The 25,363-nt window shown below is 34.2% G+C and overlaps 1 protein-coding gene across 1 annotated transcript in view; it reads right to left on the bottom strand.

The window, feature by feature from the left end:
• Nucleotides 1-1,083: 1,083 nt before the first annotated feature.
• Nucleotides 1,084-25,363, bottom strand: part of LOC149790147 (uncharacterized) — a 59,404-nt gene continuing 35,124 nt past the window's right edge. The window contains exons 4-8 of the mRNA XM_089972134.1: nt 18,190-18,325; nt 14,658-14,871; nt 14,149-14,200; nt 13,570-13,697; nt 1,084-9,373 (exon numbers count right to left, since the gene is read on the bottom strand). Coding sequence (XP_089828260.1) covers nt 9,151-9,373; nt 13,570-13,697; nt 14,149-14,200; nt 14,658-14,871; nt 18,190-18,325 — 753 coding nt within the window. The 3' untranslated portion in view covers nt 1,084-9,150. The remainder of the gene's footprint in view (nt 9,374-13,569; nt 13,698-14,148; nt 14,201-14,657; nt 14,872-18,189; nt 18,326-25,363) is intronic.

The following is a 25,363-nucleotide window of genomic DNA, read 5'->3' as shown; positions in this document are numbered from 1 at the left end:
TTTTTGTTTGTTTGTTTGCTTTTTTGTTTGCTTGTTGATCTATTTTCCAAAATAATAAGGTATAGTTGCGTGATAATGTATACATTTGCATCCACATACATAGAGAGAGTCTCAGAATTTTCTAAACCCGGCTTCAGGTTATCGATCAATACTTTAACTAGGCGAACTTAAAGGAGCTCAGACTTCCAGAGTCAATGTATGAAGTGTCAACCCATTTCTCTTGCTGAGGAGACGTATTTTGTACGCAATGGTAGCATTATAATTGTTAATGTCTCTTAGCAACGCAGCAGAAAAAATCTTTCTCAGTATATACAGTGCCGTTCATTAAACTGGTGGATCAATTAGCCTCGTTTCCAAAAGGTCGATTAAAATTCTTGGACGGATCTGCACACGTGTAAATATCTCAGATCTTTTCCGAAGGTCTGAAATTGCTATCATCATAGTGTATGATGATCTGGAAACATGGATGCATGAGTGCACGCACAAAAAGACAAGCTTACACAGTCTTGATGAATTTTTCGAAACCATGAGGAATATAAATACGATCTCCTCAAACATGGAGATCAGAGCAACCTTTTTCACGCCTGTATTGAGATTTGCGAGGTACATTATGCTCACCTCTTTAACTATAGGACATACGTAAAAGTCACTAAATACTACATTAAAATGTTAAAGGTTTCTAAGTATATGAAATCTATCATCATGAAAACGGCAATGAGTTATGCAGTGTATATTGTTTTATGAAACATCTAACATTTATTTTTTGAGAAAAAGTTTTATCCACCAGCTTTTATGAAACAAGGATTTATCCGTCAGACACGATTTATCCATAGGCCTTTACGAGAAAGGATTGTCCATCAGCATTTATGAGACGGATTTTCTCGTAAACTCTTGGTCAAGCTGTCTTAATGACCCAATAGAGAGAGAGAGAGAGAGAGAGAGAGAGAGAGAGAGAGAGAGAGAGAGAAGGAAAGACGAAGTTCAATCCTCTTGAAAGAGGTGTCACGTGACGATGAAGATGTGGTACATCTGGGGAATTTGGCTTGCGAGGGTAAGGGACCGCGATGTAAAGACAGAAGACTGTTTGAGTTTCTGGCGAACAAACTTTATTGAAATGCTCAACATTTAAGATACCATTCCAATATCAAATTACATAAGCTTAAATTACAGATATAAGAGATACATATAAAGCTACGATATTCCTTCACTTACCAACAGCATACATTGTATATTTTTTGCCTTTTAGAATATAATAAAGATAATTAAATATCCAATAAATTCACGATAGCAAAATAATCTAAAATTCAATATTTCATACTAATACCATAATTGAAATATATGTTACTGAATTTATTCTAAAATGTCAATATATTAAACTCTATTATTTAAAGAGTATTTTATTTCTAAATTAACTATTACTGAGTATGAAGTTGGTAGCGAACGTTGCATTTTACTATAATCAATAATATAATTACAAGTAAATACAAGTTCTTCAAACAAATAAACTTTCCAATATATTATATTAAAGAATAGTAAGGAAATATTAAAATAATATAATGTTGAAACATACTGATGTTAGATTAACATCTTAACACTAAAAATTCTTATAACACTGAAAATCCTTATACCATATGAAAAATTGTACATAGTAATCTTACCTGTAAAGACGGAAGCCTATTTGAGTTTCTGGCGAGCAAACTGGCGTGCCCTAGGGTTGGGGCCTTTTTATATCAGTTTCTTAGGTCAAAGCCAAATATGGACATGTGCCTAGCTCTTGTGTTCGCCAGAATCTCAATGTGAGGCTTCGTAGTCTCTTACAGACTATCGTCTGGGTCTATGTACGTTATTACGTAGGTAATACTGCAAGATCAGCTCATTTACTGGTGTAGGAAAAAATCGTTTGAATTCGTCTAGTTCATCTACTTACGTAACCTACCGAATATACTTTGTGCTGACTTTGAGATACAGGGGAAATGTATGTATAAGACGGGTTTGTATTTGATCACAAGGGCGCAATCGTTGTTAAATAGTATATAATTGTAATATAGAAATAAATGGATTTAATTTCAATATATTTTAATAGAAAATTACTTTCAATATAATTTAATCAAAACATACTTTTAATACAATTTAGAGAAAATTTGAATCTTAATACTTATACTAAAAAATTCTGTCCTAATAGTTACACTTGACAAACAGATATCCTTACTCCAATATTTTAACAAACTGGCTGTAAACTATAAAAAGGTAAGAGAAACAGCTTCAGTAAAATTGTAAAATTGGTAAAGCCTAATTCAAGAAAGAGACACCATAATCATTATGTGGCTTTAGGTCGCTGAGGATTTCTATAAATCTCTGTCCAGGCACAAAAAATCCAAAACTGATTGAAACGCTCTTCTAAAATAAAATATTAAATTCTGGTAAATTGAATAACATTTTTAAAAATTTCATTTTTGAAAATCATGATACCATGTTTTACAATGCGCTTCACTACCTTTATCTACTCTTATAGCTTCTTTCATATTGATCACGAAGAAGTTTCCACAAATTTAAATGTTTGAAGACTGTGAAATTTTCATGTTTGTATATTTTAAGAAATAAAACGCATGTTCATTTTAATGACACTAATATTTAAGGCACTAACGGATATATATTAGTTTAGTTTTTTTTTTAATTATATAATTGTATTTACAGTAAAGTTGTCGCTGAGGTGACATTGAAACTAACATTAAATGTATACAGTCTTCAATTCAGAATCTGCTTGAACAGCGCTGCTACTTTTCTTAATACATTTGTATTTAACGAACACAATTGAAGAAGATGGTGACGTTGTCCATATCCGATTTTGTTCGTTTCATTTGCGGAAGTCTGCCATGTTGGAGATGTTGACGGTCTGTGACTTTTTCCCCCAATCCCCCCCCCCCCCTAACTTCATTTGAACAAGACCATTCTTTTATGTTTCATGAACTTAACCAATGACGTTGGACTCGTATAATAAATGCTGCTGTATATTTCAAATATTTAATTTAGCAGGTGAGATACATTTTTCTGAGCTATGTTCTTAAAGATAAGATAAGACTGGTTCAACGTCACCCTCATTTAAAACAGCAATTCAACTTAAGCTCTAATAAGCTCTTTAGTGACATTACATGCTTGTGTGTGTGTGTGTGTGTGTGTGTGTGTGTGTGTGTGTGATTTGGATTTTTAACGTAGTTTTAACAATGTTTCAGTCATATCCCTACTATGTGTGCAGTGTAACAGTTTATAGTGATGTCTTGCACTGGGTCATCATGCCGCAGACATGTAGCATCTCGTCCCACTATGTGGCATTATCCTGACACCAGTCCGACCAGTCCTAGCACTAATCTTTTAATGCTGAGCGCCTAGCAATGCAGCTGCAAGTATCATTTTTACAAATCTTTGGTATGACTCAGCCGGGGCTTGAACCCGCGACCTGCCGCATCCGAGGTGGACACTCTAACCACTAGGCCATTACATAAATCAAACGAGTCATTAAAACAAGTATGATTTGCAAGACATACAAAAACAACATAATACAAAGATACAGCTGGACAAAACACATAGCGCATGAAACATGAGCAAAAACACAGCATTTTTAAAAGGCAATGTTTGATGTTTGAAAGTGAATTTATTATATGAATAAATTAAAACCTCAATTTAGGATAATTTTTAAAAATCATTATTGGTAAAAATTAAAACTTAAAATTAGATGCAGAATGAATTAGGAAACAATATGTTGCGATGCAGCTTCCTTACTTACAAAGAAAGGAGCTAACAATAGGGCACCTGCTAGTACATAAGACAAGGAGAGATAAGCAAAAAACACTAACACAAACGTTAACTGTCGTCATCATGGCGGCCTATGTTTTTATTTTCAAAGATTACATTTACAGTATTTACCATAATAGCATAGAAATAAAGATCTAAATTAATTAAATTGGATTGCTCTCTCAAGTGATTTGATAGATCTTTCAAGAAAATGGTCGCTGCAGATGTAAAAGATTTTCGTTTAAATGTTGAGGTTTTAATTCTTGAGATATCTAAAGTAGTCGAATGTCTAGAATTGTATTTAATTGTTTTAAACATAGCAAATCATCCAAACATTTGGGAGCACGCGTATCCAGTGTCTTTTGAAAATCTCAAGACCAATTATTCGAAGTCTGCGCAACTTTAGGTTGGCATTTTGCCGTAAGTTAGAGTTTACAATAGTGAAGGTATCATAAACAAATCTCAGAGCACGGTCTTGTATTTTTTCAATTTTGGTTGTGTCACTGCAGAAAAGCCCGACTAAATGACAGAAATTGAAATTGGAGAGGATAGGCAGTGATTGCCCTGAACTAGGGCCTTAAACTTAATAATTATCATGAACTATAGAGCCTTAAAAGTAATGATTGCCATGAAATAAAATGATTATCATGAACTAGGGTCTTAAACATAATTATTGCCATGAACTAGGGATTTAAACATAATGATTATCATGGCCTAGGGCCTTAAACAAGGATTATCATGAACAGGAGCCCTAAACTTATGACGGCCTTAAACATACGGATTTCATGATCTAGCGATTTAAAGATAATTATTGCCATGAAATAAGGCCTTAAACGTAACGCCTTGTACGAACTAGGGCCTTAAAGATAATAATTGCCATGAACTAGGACTGTAAACATGTCTGACATGAACTTGGGCCTTAAGCATGATGGTCATGAACTAGGGCCTTAAACATAATGATTGTCATGAACTAGGACTGTAAGTATAGCACCTGTCATGGACTAGGACCTTAAACATACTGATTGCAGTGAACCAGGGCCCTGTAAATTAATGCTGCACGTTTCTGGGCTAGCATTTAAAAGAATTTCTCATTTCAGTCTTTTTGCTTATAAATCTAACTTCTTTATTATAAAAACTACAGTTTTAAACTGCAGCCCTAACATTTTCATTTTCCCAGATAGACAGATTTAATCGTTCTTTCGAAGGATCAAAATTTTATTTTTAAGTAAACATCAATCCAAGCGCTGAGGACGTACCTTCAAAAATATTGTATCTTTTTCTTAGTTTCTTTTATGCTGCATCCCAAGAGCTGCAGCATGTTGAATTTACACAAGTAGTTTCACAAAGATATCGTTCCAACCATTATTTGATTTAATTACTCTTTTAATCAAAGTCCTTTTCAGTACATGAATTAATTAATTTTGTATAAAAAAATCATTATATTTAGTTCACCAGTCGCATAGTTTTATACAGTTTTTTTCCATTCTTTATCTTAGCTTTTGCCCCACCAAATACATTTCTAAAACGAATTTTAATTTTATTTTACATTAGTATCAGGTGGGCTGCTTAAGTTTTGAGATGGCTAACGTTTAACTTAATGTTAACCTTCCAACATAAGTCAATATTTTTCACCATCGATCAAGTAATGATTGAACTTTGGAGATTATTTGTTATAAGTAATAAGATGTATTTGTTTTCTGTAATAAGATGTATTTGTGGTATATAATACCTACATTTCTTCTTAACTCACCAAAAACTCTACACCTTAAAGACTAAACTGGTCACCCTCCAAAACAAATTTACAACTAGCATGATGGTATATAGCTTAACTAAATATTTTACTTCCTATCATTATTATGTTGATTTACTCCGAAACCTGACATTGAAGCAAAAACTTGTAAGAGATTCAGAGTGGAATAGAAAGGTAAGAACTGCCAAGGACTGGTATGGGTCTTTTACAACCTGTGAAACTGTTTTTTTTTTTAATTATTATTGACTACTGTACCATTGATATCTCTATTACAACTTTTGATGATTATTATAAACATATTAATTCATTTTTGTATAGAATTACCAAAATTAAAATAAGCCATGACATTTTCTAGAATAATCCATCATACAGTATGAAATGGTTCTCGTCCAAATAAATACGAGCTAGCTGGCAAGTTTTTGAAGTATGTACACAATCAAATATTACCGTAATGGTTTATCAATGTATCTGCCTTGAATAAGCCCAGTTAGTGATTCTGATATCATTGTCTTCACGTCTTTTTTACTCTCTGAACTATACATCCTCATTCTGATTTATAGACTACCTTTTAAAGTATAATAGGATGCCAGTATGTTTAAAACTTTCTTAGTTTATCTCCTTTCCGAAAACAAAAAATAATACATTAGTTCTGGCTGACACGAAAACTGTCCTTTTGTCGTACGTTTCATAATTGATTACGAGATAAAGTATTTTAAGTTATTTAAGAAAAATGTTTTTAAAATCCATAGTAAAGCAAGTAGATCCTGGAGAGTTGTTATGTTTTCATTTGTCTTATGTTGTGCAGTAAGTAGTCCATCTATTTTTACTTCTGTTGCGTATTGCGTGCTTAACTGTTGTTCGTGATTTTTATTTAAGATAATTTCATTGTAAATAGGCTGTTTACATAGCTAACTTTTGTCCACGATTGTTTGTTGTAAATAAGATTTTAATTAAACTACTGGTTTAAGTTTCTTTCTGTTACTTAATTTAGGACCAAGTTCATAAAACTCCTTTCAGAGAATCTGGTTACTGTTTAGTTTGCTTTGGGGCCATTACATTCGTAATTGGTTACAGTCTACATTTAATACGTCTTTTGATTCTAAATAAAGGTAAATGTAGAAATATTAATGTCATTAACAATTTGTTTTTGATCGAATTTGAAGTTTTTTTTATACAAGTAACGGTTTTATTTATAAAGTTTCGCGTTTTTAATGCACAACATATTTCCATGGTTTTCCATCTTTTTGGCGCTCCACTGTGCCCTGCTTCAAATAGCATTCCTTTGTAGTAGATCCTTTTTGTCTTTAAATTTGGTAGCTCAGTTCTTGTTTCTTTAATTTATGTGCTATTTGCAAAAATTATTACTCTAGCTCGTTAATAATATTAACTAGAGCAATGTTCCTTTTCTTCTCGTCTTTTTAGAATTGCAAATCAGACGGTTGTGTCCTTATTTTTATTGGTAGAACGTCTATTAAAAGACCATTATTACTAGTAAACTGAATATGTGCCACACTTACAGCATTTATTCATCAAGATTATAAACATGTTAATGTATGATCAATAGTAATTTCCCATATTCAGAGCATAAAAATCTTAAGAATTCGAAATTTTCGGCAATATGATACTGCCTTCTTCAGCCACTAGCGATGAGACAGATCCAGTGGAGTAAGCAATGCATGTGAAATCAGCACTAAGGGTAAATGGCTATCCAGAGTGGAGTTTCAAACTTCTAGAAAAGCGACCCCCCCCCCCCCCAAAAAAAAGAAAAAACAAACACTACACGAAACCAGGATAAGCCTAAATAGAACCGACATCGGAAAATAGAAAAGCTGAAAAATTATACCAAATATAATCATTGTCAGAATTATTACATCAGGCAGAGTGTTATAAACAAGGATTAAGGAATCAAAAGCATCATTAGAGTCGTGGGTCATACATCAACATGGCAGCAAAATGGGACCTTCCATCGTTCCCAATCAGATCAAGGTCATCACATCAGATGACACAAAAAAAGGAAAAGGAATGCGAAGGAGACCGATCGATATATGACAGCTGAGGCCAACACTAAACAGGGACAAGGGGCTTGAATTACCACCCATCTATACCAAGTCTCCTAGCATCACGTGACCATTATCAGTCACGTGATGAACATTAGTCAACGATGAAGGCAGCGTGATATTGCCTAAAATGTCGAATGCTTAAGATATGTAAGCTCTGAGTATGGGAAATTGCCAATGATCATGAATTATCCAGAGCAAGAAAGCAACCTTTTCAGTTAATAATGATTATTGTCTATTGTCTTATTGCATATATTACTTGTGTGGATTAATATGGATCCTTAAAAATACTTTTTAAATGTCCGTGTGCAAAGTTATTACATCGTAATTTGATGATAATACTAGACATCTGTACTGCAACCTATTATAATTTGCACGTCATGCACAAAATTTTTCAGACATTATGAAAAAGAAAAACATTGTCATCTACCCTATTTTTTATTTTTTCTGCACCAAGTATATCTTCCACATATGGATATATTGATATATTATGGGCCCAATGCACGTCAAAATATGTTGTTTGTTTTATTTTAAATACGGCAAGAACAACATACAGTATATAGAATAGAGATGCGAGGCAGCGTAGTAAGAAATGAAAACTACTTCGCAGGAGTTCTAACATGTAAACTAAAGAATACCAATGCTAATTTGAACAAAGGATATTGATTTCACAGCCATAATTCACTACTTAGCAAAACATGAATTCTGTTTGATGAAAATCAGATATATAAAACATTGCAAAATTTGGCAATCAGTAAGTACGCAGCAATAATCATACAGATAATTAGTGCTGAAGTAAATAAATTAGTTAAATAAGTCATTCATATATCTTTGAGAAACATGATCGGATACTTGCTTTGATAAGGTTTGACATTCGCATTGTTTAAAACCTTTTCTACATAAAATGTAACTTTGGTGATCATAAGTGAAAAACAATATAATTATCAATATGGCAGCATATTGGTACAGCTTAAACTAAAAAGAATATGATTTCGTATAGATATATACGAAAGTGTGACTCTCTATCACTTTATAAAAACAAATGATGCATTTTAGGTGAACTTAAATTAAAATAAACAACAATCTATTTTTATTTTAGCTTTTATAAAACAAATTTCCTTTATACGCATATATTTGGCATATTTTCAGTCTTTTCTATGTTTGCTTAAGTTTTGTAAGTTATAAGCCGAGATTCGTGTCTTCCGTGCCGACTCTGCACCGCAGTGTCACCAGCTGTGATTTGCCGTTTTAATGCCAAAGTTTGTTTTCCTTCTAATTTTATTTCATTCTTGCAGGCGGTCACTTACACATCGACCAAAGTCAAAAACTTTGAATGAATTACACAGGTATGAAAATCAATGACACTGATATTGACGGAACCCTACTCTATTCCCATTTTGTTTCCTTTTCCAGTCATGAGGGCTTTATATTTATTTTAGAATTAATTTCGTTTCAATTTTAATACTTTCTACATATTTGCCAACGCAATGTGTTGGACGTACTAAAATATGTCTGTCATATCTTCATTCGGAAAAGGCTCTATATAGTTTTTCCTTACGATGAGAAACTATCCCGAAATTTAGCCGTAATCATAAACTTTGGTGGGCCAATAATTCCTTTTCCCTCATAGCTACGGAGGTCATCTGAGACCAGAGTCCCATCACTTGGGGGCAAAAGGTCAAACTGTTGAATCAAAGTTGCCAGGGTCAAAAATATCCATGACACCCCTAAGGATTTACCTAGGCAGTATCTTGGTCCAATACCGAAACTCAGGATTCTGAAAAACAAAACAGTACACTTGAAACAGGAGTCCCTTGAAGGAACTAACATTGTATTGGGCAAAATATATGTACAGGAATAGGAAGATTGCTTCCTTTTAGCTATCAGGTGTTGAAATTCATCTCTCTTATTCTTCAGCCATAACAAGATTTTCAAATTAACTGCCCTTGTACATATTTTGGATGTCAGATTAGCACCATTTTAATTTAGGACAAAGTAGACATCATTAATAATCTTTTGGTGAAAACCCCCCAAACCCCATATCATAATGATCATCCATACAGGGGGAGTAAAGACATCAGTCGTCATGGCAGCAATATTGGCTATAAGACTACCACCATTTTGATTCAGGAACCATTACATGTCCTAAGCATTCTATTGGCGGAAACTTTATGATGATAAAGTCATCAATTTGTCAGGAGAACAGATGCTGATAAAGTCATCCATTTGGAAGGAGGACAGATGCTGATAAAGCCATCCATTTGGAAGGAGGACAGATGCTGATAAAGCCATCCATTTGGAAGGAGGACGGATCACACCATTATCGAGATAACAACCATGCTGGCCAATTGAGCGTGGGTCATTTTCACTAATGAGCAGGTAGACAACAATAGAACTCTTCTGATGAAAACCACATATCAAAACGATTTTCCTTTTAAAAGGAGTAGCGAAAACAAGATTTTCAAGGTGTCCACATACTGGATGTCGGATCAGCACCATTGTGATTTAGGATTTAAAAAAGGAAAAAAAATATTATTTTTTTTAACGAATAATCTATGCTGATATGCTGGAAGAGCAATATAAAACTATTCGAAAATGGATGCTGCGGCGGCCATATTGGACAGCAGATCAGTAACGTTGTCTTGGAGGGACAACTAGGTTCACAAGAAATCTTTTACTGAAAACCACATGTTGATATGACCATCCATGTAGGAGGAGTAACGACAACATTTTTCAAAATGTCCACTGTGATGGCCATATTGGATTTCTGAGCAACACAGTTTTCGTAGAGAACAAACTAGATCATGGAGCGAATGTATGCGTGTATAGTTTCAAGGCAATCCCCGTCGTAGTTTAGGAGAGGCAGCGATTAAAAAAACAAAAACGTGTTCACAAGGAACAGATGGCTGACGGACAAGAGACCATCTCATAAACTCTTCTGGTCTATAGCCAGTTGAGCTAACAATAACCCACTGATTCTGGTATTGTAACGCCATTAATCGTGATGGCGCTGTTGAAAGAGATGGGGCAGTACAAAGCAGCTTGCAGGCTTCAATCCATGCGGGTGGGGTGGGGTGGGCAACATAATTGCTTAATTTATAATCTTTTTCCAGTAATTTACTCATCACCGTGTTTCAGTTACCGGCATAGATAAAACACCTTGTCAGCACATTTTTCTTTTGATATAATTATCATTATATCTGATCTATCAGTTAACTAGTACCTATTAAGATCAAATCTAAGAAGATGTGATTAAGTTACAAGCTGAACAAAAATGACGAAAGCAAAATAAAAAAGTAATTAGTGATCTCGTTAGTTACAGAAATAATTTACCAAACTAGATCCAATAGGGTAGAGATCCTTATCTACTGAGTTAAGAAAATCTATTTCAAATGTACATAAATTATCAATATTTGATATTTAAAACTGTGAAAAATGTTTACATTTAGACTCCTCATACAACATTCTTGTAAGCAAAGAAAATTTCAAAACATTCATAAAAAATATATTAATAAAGTTTAATCCGACTCATTATAAGCTGTAAAGGCATTTCATTTTGTTTTTGCCCCATGCCATATTGTAAACAATAGTTCTTGCTACTACATGCTCTTCTTTTGATCCAAACAATGTTTTCTTGATTCAGTATTCACACTAAGGTAGGACAATTGGAATATTAGTACCTTGAATCATTAGCATAGTAACAAAGAACATGAAAGGTTATATAGCCTATATATATTCACCTATTACACACGCATATATATATATATATATATATATATATATATATATATATATATATATATATATATATATATATATATATATATATATCCACACAAATTCCATAACGCCATTAAATATTATCTGAAAAACTACATCCTCTAATAAACTGAATACTCTAGTAGTAAAGAAAGTTAATTTCAGTCCATTCATTTTCAGGAAGGTTTGGCAGTGCCTACTCAGTTCTAATAGTTTGCAATATTTGTAACTAATGATCACAATAAGTATTCGTACTGTAACCACCCTGGTCTGGAAAATTAGTCAGAGGTTTGGATTTCCCAGAACTTGAAGCTACAAGGGGTTCGACGGATTCTAACAGTGGAGATAAAAAACTTTACCCAAAAGAAGATAAAAATCAGGATAAATTCTTTCAATATTTTTCTCATACTTGTTATGTCAGGATGAAACAAAAAGAATTATTCTCTTTGCTAATTAACATATTCATTTTAAGTGCAAAACAACCGTATAAATACAAACATGTCGGGTGTTTACTCCATTATTTAAACAGTTACGTAAATTCTTATTTCCCACATAGCTTCATTATGTTAGTAAACAATATATGGGCAATTTTTATAGCTTGAAAAAAAGTAGTTTTCATTGCTTAGTACCAATATCTAAACCGAAATGCGATTGTAAAAAATTTCGTCTGTTTATGTATTAAGAAGTAAGAGTTCGAATTAGTTGTTCCAAATTTTATAACCTACGAACTATTTGCCACCAAAACTTCGTACATAAAATTTCCTTTTCAAATCTTTCGATCATTATAGCTCTCATTTTCAATCTCTCATTCTCTATTCGAAGGGCTCCATCTTTACAAGTCCTCCTCTATCTTTCCTCCACTCTCTATGTACCATCTCTACTATCTCCGAAATTTGAACGCCGACCCTCTTTTACATTCAAATTTGGCATGTGTATCCTGGTAAACAAAGTACGAATTCGTGGGCATTGCAATCGATTGACCAATCCAACTCGACCATGATTGTTGAAACGTGACCTCACGAATGTAATACAAACACAATGTCATGCTTCAAATCCCTTAATTCACACAATAACAGAAGATATGATCGCTAATGACAATCGTACCAGAATTTATTGACGTAGTCGTTGACTGTTTATGTAGGAAATGTTCTTTGACAATCTTGCATTGACAAATGGGTAAAAATGTAAAAATGGACATCTCAAAATGGATACTCTGTGTGACTAAAATCAGCTGATTGTATGATATATAGACTAGCCTCATAGCAGTACTATTATGTAAGGTGATACAAAAATTTAAACTTTTAGCCATAATCTTTATATTATGTCCCACCAACTTCATTTTTTGTTCATGACGCTCATTCATGCAATAATATTTACTGCAGTTTAGAAGGACGGCATTCTGTGTTCATTTGCTCTCGGGCGACTGAGTTCTGGTGAAATTTAGCAAACGAAAAAAAGAGAGCACAATAAAAAATCAAAATACATTCGTGTAAGGGACCTTACAATTGTCTCAAACAGAGTTTCTTAGTCTGGCTTTTATACAGTTTCCAAAACATTTAAAGTGTCAAAACTGTACTCCCAACAGTGATTATGGATTTGCAATAAATCCTACATAATTTAGGGAACAAGCTCGGACAGCAAAGCGTAAACCCATTTAGGGGTTCCTACTCTACTATAATCTCAGAGTGAATTGGAAGCCTATTTAGGCTCTGACAGTAAAGCGGAATCCCAATTATGACTCCGACCCTACTATAATCTGGCAGTAAAGAGGAAGCCAACTTAGGTGCTCCTACTCTACCATATCCTGACAGTAACGTGGAAGCCCATTTAAGGCACTCCTAACATACTATAATCTGACAGTAAAGTGGTAACTCATTTAGGGGCTCCTACTATAATATAATCTGACAGTAATGTGAAAACCCATTTAGGGCTCTTTTTCTACTATAATCTGATAGTAAAATGGAAGCCCATTTATGGGTACCTACTATAATCTGATAGTAAAACAGAAGCCCATTTAGGGGCTCTTACTCTTCTATACCCTGATAGTAAAGTGGAAGCCCATTTAGGGGTTCCTCCTATACTATAATCTGAGAGCAAAGCTGAAACCCATGTAGGGATTCATGCTTTACAATAATAATACGTTTTTGTTTTACTTCACCAAGGTCTTCATGACATCAAGCCATGATACATTTGGTTCCATTCTGTATATCTTACAATTGTCTTAATTTATGCGTTGGTGGCAGGATGTGTCCATTTGTGTCCAAAAATCTTTCCGGCTGGAACATCCAAGGGTCACTCCATACATCTGGGTCATGGTGAGCACTCCATACGTTCACCAGAATCTGAAGGAAGAGTTATCTGGTATTTAATTATATATATATATATATATATATATATATATATATATATATATATATATATATATATATATATATATATATATATATATATATATATACTGGTACACAACTGGTATTGCGCCAACCCATTGAATAAAATTCGCAGTTATAGTAATCCTAAGTCTTTCAATTTCAAACAAAATCTACCCCCTAAACAAATAGTAAGATATGAAGTGAAGAATTAAAAATTTGGAAAATGACATATTGGAAAAGTCATCTTCAAATTAAGACACGAGTATTCGTACACCGGTTATAAATTTAAAACAACTGGAAAGGTAAGAACAGATGTATGCAGCCACCCTACATATATTCGTGTAATGACCACTGAACCACGGTCCATCTGTCTTATGATCTTTTAAGGACAAATGTAATGAGACTATTAGAAAATACGCACCCCTGCTTCCGCTGGAATTGTGTAGCCATCAAATTCTATATCCTTTGTTGTGCTGAAATGTCAATGAAATGTTCCGTAATTGCCCAGGGAACTTCAACTGAACAATGTATGAAACATTTTAAACCAACATAATTTTGCATAGGTCATTACTGAGCTGGCTTTATACATATTGGCTGCGGTTTAGCTGCGTCCTAATAAATAAAACTGATATTGGAAAGTAATAAGCCAAATTATATATCATCAATTTTAAATATAAAGTCATCGGTAAGAAAACGAACCACGTAACTTTTAACTATAAAAGAAAGCTCAGTATTTGCAACAGAAAAGAGCCTTGTTTTGTACCTTTGTAGGATGACAAGCATTACAATGCTATGCGTGAAGTTTAAATAATAATGGACTTTGTGGAAAACCGTGTACACTAACACATTCGCGGCACTAATATCACTAATATATCATTGTATACTTTTATATCAACATAATGTACAGAACGGTAGGAAATCAGAATTTACCATTTCATTGGTTGAGTTGCGATGTGAGATGAATAGCGTAAAGTTTCAAGTATGACAGCGTGTGTGTAATGCAATTTATCTAGATCCCCAGAACAAGGTAACCGGCCTGATCCAATGTTTTCATCTATCTCCTTTCCCATGGTAGCCAAACATTTTTCATGGTTCATTATACTGGCAATGGCAGCCAGACACCCGTACGTAGAGGTAAGAAGAGCTGTAATATATATAATGAAAAATTTATAGAACGAGTGGTATGTCATTGATACAGAGTAGATAGTATACATATATTTTATTTATATCACATACAAATAAACATAATAGCGATTTGAACGGAGCTAAGGCTGACTTTACCAACTGTGTATTGACCGAGTGAATGAACTCGCTTCATTTATATATATGGCAAAGTATTAGTTTGCACATTGATATATTTGAGTACTCAATCGCAACTTGCAATTGTGCGGTAAATAAGATCGTTTAACCCTAATTTTGTTATTGCATTCTGTTACATACATTTATATGATGGTATTTTCATTTATAATTATAGTTGATAGGGCTATTTAGATAATACTATTTAAACACTAAATTTCTTATCAATCGTTAGTTCGTACTGTAAGATGAGTCATGTATCAAGGGCATATTTTCATTCATTTCATAAGCCTCTAAGGCTGAGTTGCACTATTGCTGAAGTAAACATCGCGTGATCAGACAAGTACATGAGTTCATGAAAAAGGCTAGCCTTACCTAATTTATGTTTGGTTAATATTTGATATTGTTTACTAGTGGAAATAATTATAAAGGGAAAATGCGTCTATAATTTGTTTCTGAAACTTCGATTGTGTTTGGTCTATAAGAGAATTAGTAGGCATTGTTTTCAGTGCTGCCAGTATTGGAGGTTATTCAGTTATATTGAGAGAATTCATTTATTTTATTTAATCATTGATTTAAATTACCGTGCTAAAATTATTTCAGATTATTGGAATAATAGCTGTCACGGAAACACAGTGAATTCATTTAAAGATTATATGGATATTTCATAACTGTCACGGAATTACTGTGAATTCATTTAAAGACATTTTGGATTTTAAATAGCTGACACGGAATTACCATGAATTCATTTAAAGCCTTTATGGATATTTGCCGTATATACCCGCGTATAAGACGAATAATTTAGGGGCAAAAATAAAGGCCTGGAAGAAGGGGGGGGGGTCGTCTTATCCGCGGGCCAATGTGTAAACCTGACAGTTTTAGGTCTTTTTGTTGACTACTGTAATGGCTGTAAGTCTAGGGACAAGAAACAATAATTTTTTCCGTGTCCTAAGACATAGGGATGTAAAAAAAGTAACTTTTGGTAACCCGACAATTATTAAACTGCTATAAAGTACTATGATTGATTTTGTTAGTATCTTGCATGTGCACATTTTCTGAATTCTCCAACACGAAGTCAAAATAACGGTAAATATAGACTTCATAATTCGCGGGCTGGTTGAGTTCACCAGGGAGACCATGCTGAACTATAATGTACAGTACTTACACAGTGCAAAGCGTGCATAGCGTCACTTAAATCCTTACTTATTCCCAAACATAGATGTAGATTTTGCTTTATTCATTGTTTCGACCATATTGCATTCTTCCAGATAACATTTCAGCTAGTCCTTAATAGCTGTTTCATTTACGTTGAGTCATGCGCTCACGAGTTACTCATTTTCAATGATATAAGCGATCCCACGAATTGAGGTAATATTTTTAAAAAGGTACGCACGTTTATTTGTACAAGGCACATAACCATCACAATTTACACGATTACGAAGAGTGGTAATAATAAACGCTAAAATTCTTATATAGATCAACTAAGATCAACATCAATCAATTTTAGTTTTGTATTTTAGCTGAACAAACATAACCTTCCACACAATGGAAAGCTTGATGTTTCGGTGTCTCCTATGTTGATAGTCGGCGAATTTCGTTTTGTGACAGCATTACAGGTCAGTTAATCATAAAAACCCTGAAACTGGCTTGTGATAAGAGGGAATTTTGACCGGTAACTATACCAGTTTAACACTGGTATACACGGTACAAAAATGCCAGGTGTTACACTCGTGTAAGTTTCTAGCATATGGAGTTACAGCATCCATAGTGATCATTCTTGGGATTGAAATTAATTGTGGACGATTTTATTGTTGTGTTTTTTTTTGTTGTTGTTGTTCTGGTTTATTTTTTATTTTTGTTTATTGTAGAGGTTAAAAAATCATTAATTTACGTAAATAATGTTTAAACTTAACATTCTATTTAGTGAAGAAGCGAATTCTTTATACTAAGATAATCATTTCGTCACATCAATAATTCACAGGTGATACAACATAACATGTAGGACTTTTCTTGTTTAGAAGAAATGAAAATCGAAGACATGATGTAATAATCAGGAGTTCTCTGCAAAAATCAGAATATATTTTGAACTAGGGAGTGGGTGTGGAGCGACCCCAAAAATCGTGAGTTTTGTTTCTTTCCTTCCGGCATGAAAGTTGACAGGTATGGTGTAAGGTCGCTTACATCAAAGCAAACTACAACTCAGCTTTTACGGTATTAGCGTAATTTTCGAAGCATTATTTCCGAAACTTTATTATTGTATTTTGGAGATATCATAAAAGCTGAGCGCAATGGTTCTCATGGTTCGACTCCAAGGGAAGTACTTAATTCAGAGCGCAATCAAACCTACAATGTACATGCGGTGGTGCCATTATGTAAATACGTTCAGTAGCCTAATTGCGAGCGTTGAATCGAACCGTATTGTTTGTTCGTTGTGTTGTCATACTGGGATTACATTTTAATGAGCTTAGGTATTTACAATTTCAAAGCAAAGTAAAACCGTAATTACCAGTGCACTGATATGAAATGTCCAATGCAATAATGCATAAACAAACAATAATCGAGTCAAACGGGAGAGGTGGTGTTACAGGAACTTGCAATTGCTAAATTCTTGTCATCGTTCTATCAAATTATACACAAATCTAAATTAGGCAGAAACAAAAAGAAAACAGAAAATTAAATTACTTTTCAAACAAGTTTATACTATTTCTTTTTAATAATCCTGCATGACAACCTCGAGATAAATATTCATGTAATTTTTTTAAATACAAGTTTGCTTAAATAAATGCTTTTAGAACTTACCTCGTGCATTTTGATATGCCTCGGAGTTGTAAGTCGGCATATGCCCGGGTCATGCACTTTTAAGTGTTTATACCTGCACAGTTTGGGCTTCGGCTTATACACGAACGGGCTTATACGCGAGTATAGACGGTAACAGCTGTCATGTAATTACTTTGAATTCATTTAAAGACAGCATGGGATTATATCACAGTGATTCTTCGATACGTCAGTAAGATAGAGGCATCGTTCAGAATGCCATTCTGATTACTCGATACTTCTGGAATTGATAGAACATTTAGAACCGTAGGATTTCATTCACCATACTGTAAATTATTACCATAAAGTCGTAATAAATCGATAAAAACGAAAACGAGAGAACAAAAATTACCTCCACTAATCGCATCCAATATTATTCCTTTAATTTGATTGTCCGATAATTTGGATTCACCACCAGAACTGTCATCTATCTGTAACCTTAGTAAAGCATCTACTAAGCCCCTGGTTTTATCTGCGTGAAATGAACTCTGAAACATGCGGTAAAATAATTATATTATATTCACTGTAAATAGTTTCCCTTTATTTCGCAATTCCATCTTGTTTTCCGTTCACGATGCTACGACTTGTGGAAGCAAGCAGCAGAGGGGTTGAACAGATCACTTGCTGGAAGGTCCTTTTTTGAAAAATAAAGCTTCTACGAAAAATGAAAATAAAAAGTCAATAACGTAAAACCGAAGCCTCTAACAAAAACCGAGAGTTTCTCTAATTGGGTTTATTTATTTTGTTACTCTACCTTTGTCGTTTGTGTTTTCAAAATTTGTGTGTGTTTTGTTTACTCACCGTGACACTCATTTGTGTTCGCACCCTCTCTGCTGCTGTATTGTGTGATTAATTAAATCATTATTATATCAATCTCTCAACCAAAGATTTTATCAAGACCTATACGATATCGTGATCGAGGATCATGTAAATTTATTGTTATAAATCTGTGTGGAGTAAATTGTGCTTTTGAAAAGAAGTTTTTGAACTTAGTCGTGTTGATATCCCTGAACACCAAGTCTGATGAATATTTCGCAGAGTACGTGTATCAGCTCCATTAAACACAATTAAAATATTACAATTATCTCTGATCTCTTTAGGTATTTGTGTATATCGCTGAGTAACATAAATCACATCTTTGCTTTTATGTCTTCCTCGAGAAAATATCCGAGGTGGATTTGATTGTTTGTCCGGCATTACATCATCGTATACTACGAGATTATTAATAAATCTGTCGAGGTCATTGACAGATGGGGTTTCATCAATATCGGTGATAAAATCAATAATATCATTACCATCCTCGTCCAACAATTTTGCATTTTAATAATAATCTTTAAGCACATTGTAACATCTCTTATCATCAACTGACGGAGCTACTTAATACAACTTATCCCACTTAAGCCATCTCATTATCAGATTAAGTAATAATTGCGTATTACGAGACCCAGATGGACCTATGCTAATTGCGCTGGTATGATTTGGAGCGCTGGAAGATGTTTGATTAGCTCTTGTTTTCGTGTTGCTAAGAAATCAATGACATCCATGTTATACAAATATAATAAATAATATGGATTTATATTGTGTTCGATGTAGAGCATTCACTCTCACAAGTGGATTAACAACAACAATGACAAAAAATAAAAGATCTGCACTTACAGGTAAATGTGCGAAATATGGTACAAATAAATATAAATTTATTTCGTCTCATATGAAGACAGTTGGTGATATCGCTGCTTCATTAGGAGAATTACCAGGAATTCCATGGGCTAAGTACCAAGGAGAAAAACACCTTCCATGATATAATTATTGTGGTCCTGGAACTCGACTTGAGTTGACCATAATTGCCACTTATTATTACAGCAATATGTTTTGTAAATAACCAATCAAGAAATAGTTTTAACATTTCTAATGAAATGGTGCATATTTCATCCCAAACAATAATCCTTGGAATATATTTCTCGTCCATTCGTTCATGAGTCCATTTATCTCCCTTCCATCGAAAGAATTTGTGATCAGTGCATGTTTTAATATTTCTTTCTTTCATTTCTCTTGTGCGTCTGTGTGTAGGTGTTAATACAACTATATCAAAATTCCGAAATAATTCAATTAAACGAGTTGTTTTACCAGAACCACGTCCATTGAGATAAACAGTCTTATTTCTGGCCAATTGATCATATAGCTATGGCGCAGATGACAATTTTAATATTTGAACTTTTTGACAATCAATATCCTTAATTTCAACGGCGGCTGATTCAGAATAATTAAGTATATTTTCTTGTTTAATTCTCCATTCACCCCATGATGCATAAGTTCCGATATGTAGTTGTTATAGTCATCCTGTATTTTTTTATGGATATAAAATGAATCCGTAGCTACTCTGATAGCAAACTCAGAAACTCTACTTATCATCTATAATAGATTTATCGAAACGTACGCGAGAATTGAAGATCTTAAATGAGTAAACTGCGGTGACTCACCATCAATATAATTGTATCTAATTTAGTTCCGTCTGATAAATTAACATTTTTTCGACTTATAAATGTGTTTCTATTCCTTGTATCAGTAATTATAAAATCTAGTTCATCATCATCAATAATTAATCTTGTAGAATGTCGTTTATGATCATATGATCCGCCTTTGGTGAATTTGCTGATTTTTCGGCCAAGATCTTTTGCGATTTTATTCTCGAAATTAGTCATATATAAGGATTTTCATCATCATAATATTTCTTTTGCTGTGGTAACGAAACTTCTTTCTGCGGACGATATGATATAATTGCTTCACTTACAATCAACGATATCAGTATTTGTACATCGAGCATATGCCGTAATAATACTGTTGGTGCCCACATTTTTTCTGAGAAATGTTTGCCAAACCAGTAATAACAAATCGGATGAAGATCTTCGGCAAACATAAATGAATCGATTCAAGCGAATCCAGTAAGGTCAAAATCTGGTAATGGTCCATTTAATCGATACTCTGGTCATCACGTGTGTTAGGTGTCCCAATCGCTCAAAATACTTAGAACACTCTCCCATTCCAAGAAAACTTCCCGGATAACATGCAACCATAATTAACCGAGATAACATCCTCATAATCGTATCTGGTATAACATAATCCACCGTGTCCGTATTCGACACCACTCGATATTATATGATTAAAAAAATCAAACCTCTTAGACTTCCACGAATTTTTCTCTCTAGAAAATGAGCCGCCACTGATGGAATCGTAAAACAATTACTGAGCAACTTTTCATCCATGACATCGTTATGGGTGTATTTTGATGCAATATCTTTCATTTCTTCTTGGAGAGATTCTGTGCGATAAATATCAACATTAGGTCGTAGAAACTGATAATAGTTTCCATCATCCGAACTCTGAAATAACCATACCGATACAGGATGGTTCTTACTTATTTCGATAATAATATCAAATATATCTCCTTGGTAAAATTTAACAATTCGATTTCATGGAAATATTGTTACTGCCTTAGTCCAAGCATGCGCATTTGATCAATAATTTCAATCGAAGCTCCTTTCGATTTATACTTTGATCCGTACAAAATCTATTCGGTTATCAATTTTACCCTTACTGGAAATTTTAATTTCTTTCCTAGCTCAGCGACGTCTCTGATAGACGCTCCGGTATCTTTTAACTATTCTGTCCAATCATTTATTATTTTACGTCTTTTGTCCGTTAAACCATTTCCGAGAGTCGAAATTGAAAAATGATCCGTTACTCGTTCGGCTACACAATTTAGCCTTAACGACTTCATCGGTTTTATATAATGAATGCTGGGTTTATCATTCAGCGAATATATAATAATAATAATAATAATAATAATAATAATAATAATAATAATAATAATAATAACAATAATAATAATAATGAGGACTTTGTATAGCGCCTAATCTTTAGAAGCTCTAAGCGCTTTACAACATTAGACAACACCTATAACATAAAAAACATATAATAATATTATTACAAAAATAAACACCATGAAATTAGAAAAACATTAAAAAGTAAAAAACATGCTGAGAATATTTCAGGTAGGAAACATTATTATGTCCTTACGTTTGTTCCTGCAGTCGAAATAAGTGAGTTTTGAGAGCCCTCTTGAATGTGATCACTGTTTCTTTGTGTCTAAGTTCAGTGGGCAATTCATTTCACGTTGCTGGGCCCTGGTATGCAAAAGAACGCTGTCCATATAACTTTGTTTTCATAGTGGGAATAATGAGTATACTATTGTCAGAAGAGGAGCGTAAGTATGTTGCTGGTGTGTACACATGAGTGAGGTCGGATAGGTATGTTGGACTAGAGTGCGACAGTGAAACGTAGCACGGAGAACAAATTTCGTGTTTGATTCTGGATCGAATGGATAGCCATTGTAGGGTACAGATCAGCGGGGAGGTGTGGTCTGATCGTGATACTCTTAGTATGATCCGAGCAGTTGTGTTTAGAAGTTTTTGAAGTTTCTGGAGTAGATATTGAGATGAACCAGACAGAATTGAGTTACAATAGTCCAGTCGTGAAAGTACTAATGAACACACAAGTGTTCTAGTGGCATCAACTGAAAGATATTTGCGAATTGAGCTGATGCGTCTCAGCTCAAGATATGCAGCCTTGCATATGTTCATGACATGTTGGTGCAATGTGAGAGTACTGTCCAGAGTAACACCTAGGTTTCGTACTGATTGTGTGAATTTAATGTTGGTGTTACTGATATTTATTGTTTGAGGTAAAGGATGTGAATGAGAAAGTCTTTGTGTTGTGATCAGAATGGCCTGAGTTTTATCATCATTCATCTGCAGCTTGTTACAAGTCATCCATGATTTCACATCAGAAATGCACCTCTCCACACCTTGGATGGTTGCATCAACTTCAGTTGGGTGGCTAGATTTGTATATTTGCGTGTCATCAGCGTACAATTGATGAGATACTGAATGATGATCTATGACACTTGAGAGCCACTGAGTGTACAGAATGAAGAGAATAGGACCAAGAACAGACCCCTATGGAACACCACACCATTGATCAACTGGGCTGGAGTGTATTCCATTTGCATATACAACTCGTGTCCTGTTGACCAAGTAGGACTTGAACCACAGTAAGGCTGTATCCTGAATGCCAAATGCATGCTGGAGACGGTGAAGTAATATATCATGGTCTTTGTGTCAAATGCTGGAAACAAATCAAATAGGGTGAGGACTAATCTTTCCGCTATCCAACGCAGAGAGAATGTCATTAACTACTTTGAGAAGAGTAGTTTCAGTACTGTGGCAAGGGCGATATGCAGATTGTACATTGCTAAAAAGACTGTTTGAATTTAGATGAGATACAAGCTGGGATAGAACAACGTTTCTAAGATTTTTGATATGAATGGGAGATTAGAAACTAGGCGGTAGTTCTGTAAATTGTAGTGATGGTTTTTTCAGCAGAGGCTTTACAATGGCAGTTTTGAAAAATGATGGGAATTTCCCGGATGAAAGAGAGGTATTAATAACATCGGTTAGTGACGGCAATACTGGATCCGAGCACTCAAGCAGCAGTGATGTTGGAATTGGATCAAGTTCACATGACTTTGGTGCACTCTTCAGCAGGATTGTACGTACGAAATCCATAAAGACAGGTTCAAATGCTGCTAATGGTTGCCGCTCAAATTCTGTATCCCAACTGTATGGTGAGTCAATTGCAATTGTGTTGTCAAGCTTATCTCTAATGGTTTGTACATGGTCGCGGAAGAAATTTGCAAACATGCCTGGAAGGTCGACTGGAGAGAAGGTAGTTGGAAGTGGTGTAGATTTGTTCTTTGACATCAGCTTGTTAGTAATCTCGAAGAGCTCTTTACAGCTGGAACTTTCCATGATATTAGTAGTGTAATGGGCTGATTTCGCTGCATTGACTATATTTGTGACATTCTTTTTAGCGACTTCATAGATTTGCTTATGAATAGTGAGTCTGGTGGAAAGCCAGAGCCTCTCAGCTTTACGGTGGTCTCTTTTAGCAGTGCGAAGCTGGTCCTTAACACTGCTATACCATGGAGAACACTTTTGAATTGATACTCTGCACTTGGTAGCTGCGGCATGTTTGTCAAGCAATGAACGCAGATAGTTATCGAGTTGTTCTGCGGTAGGAGGTAAGCATAAATAACCGCGGTTACAGGATATGCTCTTTCATAATACGGTTTGTGGATACCAGTCAACATTCCTGGTTTGGAAATTTTGCTTAATACAGCGATTATTTCATGATGAAGGACAGGGTCACGTTTGTCAACGATAATCCAAGTATCGTCTACTTCCTTAATAAAATTTACCCTGAAAAGATATTTTTGATTGTCGAGATAATTAATAATCGTCGCCGCTCGTTGGTCGTTCATTGTAGCATTGATAACAATGTTGCGTATGAGTTTGAATGTTGACCACGCATGAGATGCACAATTGTCGCGAAATTCTTTCTTAGCATTACGAATACTTTCGATCAGAGTTCCCGTCGGATCAACCAGAGCTCGTCTTCTTGGGTCATAGGTTCTTATATCAAGATCGAATCTATATTCAGAAAGTTTAATTTTAATGGCTAATAATATCTTTAACTCATTCATTATAATTAAGACATATATATATATATATATATATATATATATATATATATATATATATATATATATATATATATGTATATGTATAATGATTTAAACAAAGAGTAAATGCAAATGGCTTATGATAGGTTCTACAACTCCCTGTAACAAAGCCTGTGTTAACGAATTCTGTGGATTTAACTTACAAAGTGTTCGTAGAAGGAGCTTAGGACCTAAACCGTGTTTGAAATGTGGTGTTGGTAAACAGGACAGAGAGCTGAAAATATATTATGATAAAAAAACAAGACTGATAAAAATAACCATTTCACAAAAAGAGCTAAAGATTATCTCGCAAGACTTTTAAAATAATCATTTAGACAAATAATATTATATAAATGGAGCAAACAGAGCTTGAAAAACATCGCATCAACAAGAATTATGAAGTATCTCGTGATGGTGTGATTAGAAATTGTCGACTAAAAACCAGTTGGTAATGTTAATAATACTGGTTATCTCTTATTCAATACAAGGGGAAATAAAAAATTGTCTCTGTCTTGAATTTATTGACGAATGCTTCAACGGATTAATCGAGAAGGATCGTGTGATCGATCATATTAATGTCCAAAAACTGAATACTTCCTTGGGTAATTTACGAGCCATTACCTAAAGTCAGAATTCTGCATGTGGATATACTGGCAGAAGTAGAAATTTTGCAAGGAGGTTGGTTAAAGCTGTAAAACCAGAGACTGAAGAAAAAATAATAAGTCAATCAATGAACGCAGCTGGTAAATATTTCGATATTTCAGATAATATTGTCAGTTCGGCTTTTTCGATGACATAGAAACAAAAAATAGTATTTTATTATTGTTGAAGGGAGATAACTGGCAAGCGAAGCTGTCTCTGGTAGTGTAATTAAGTAGTTATCTCGCGTGTTACTTCGTAATCGACCACA

This window comes from Sinohyriopsis cumingii, chromosome 10, assembly GCF_028554795.1.
Source record: "Sinohyriopsis cumingii isolate HCF-2022 chromosome 10, ASM2855479v2, whole genome shotgun sequence".
In the NCBI taxonomy this organism is placed as follows: Eukaryota; Metazoa; Mollusca; class Bivalvia; order Unionida; family Unionidae; genus Sinohyriopsis; species Sinohyriopsis cumingii.
This window is presented reverse-complemented; position numbering and strand designations above follow the sequence as displayed.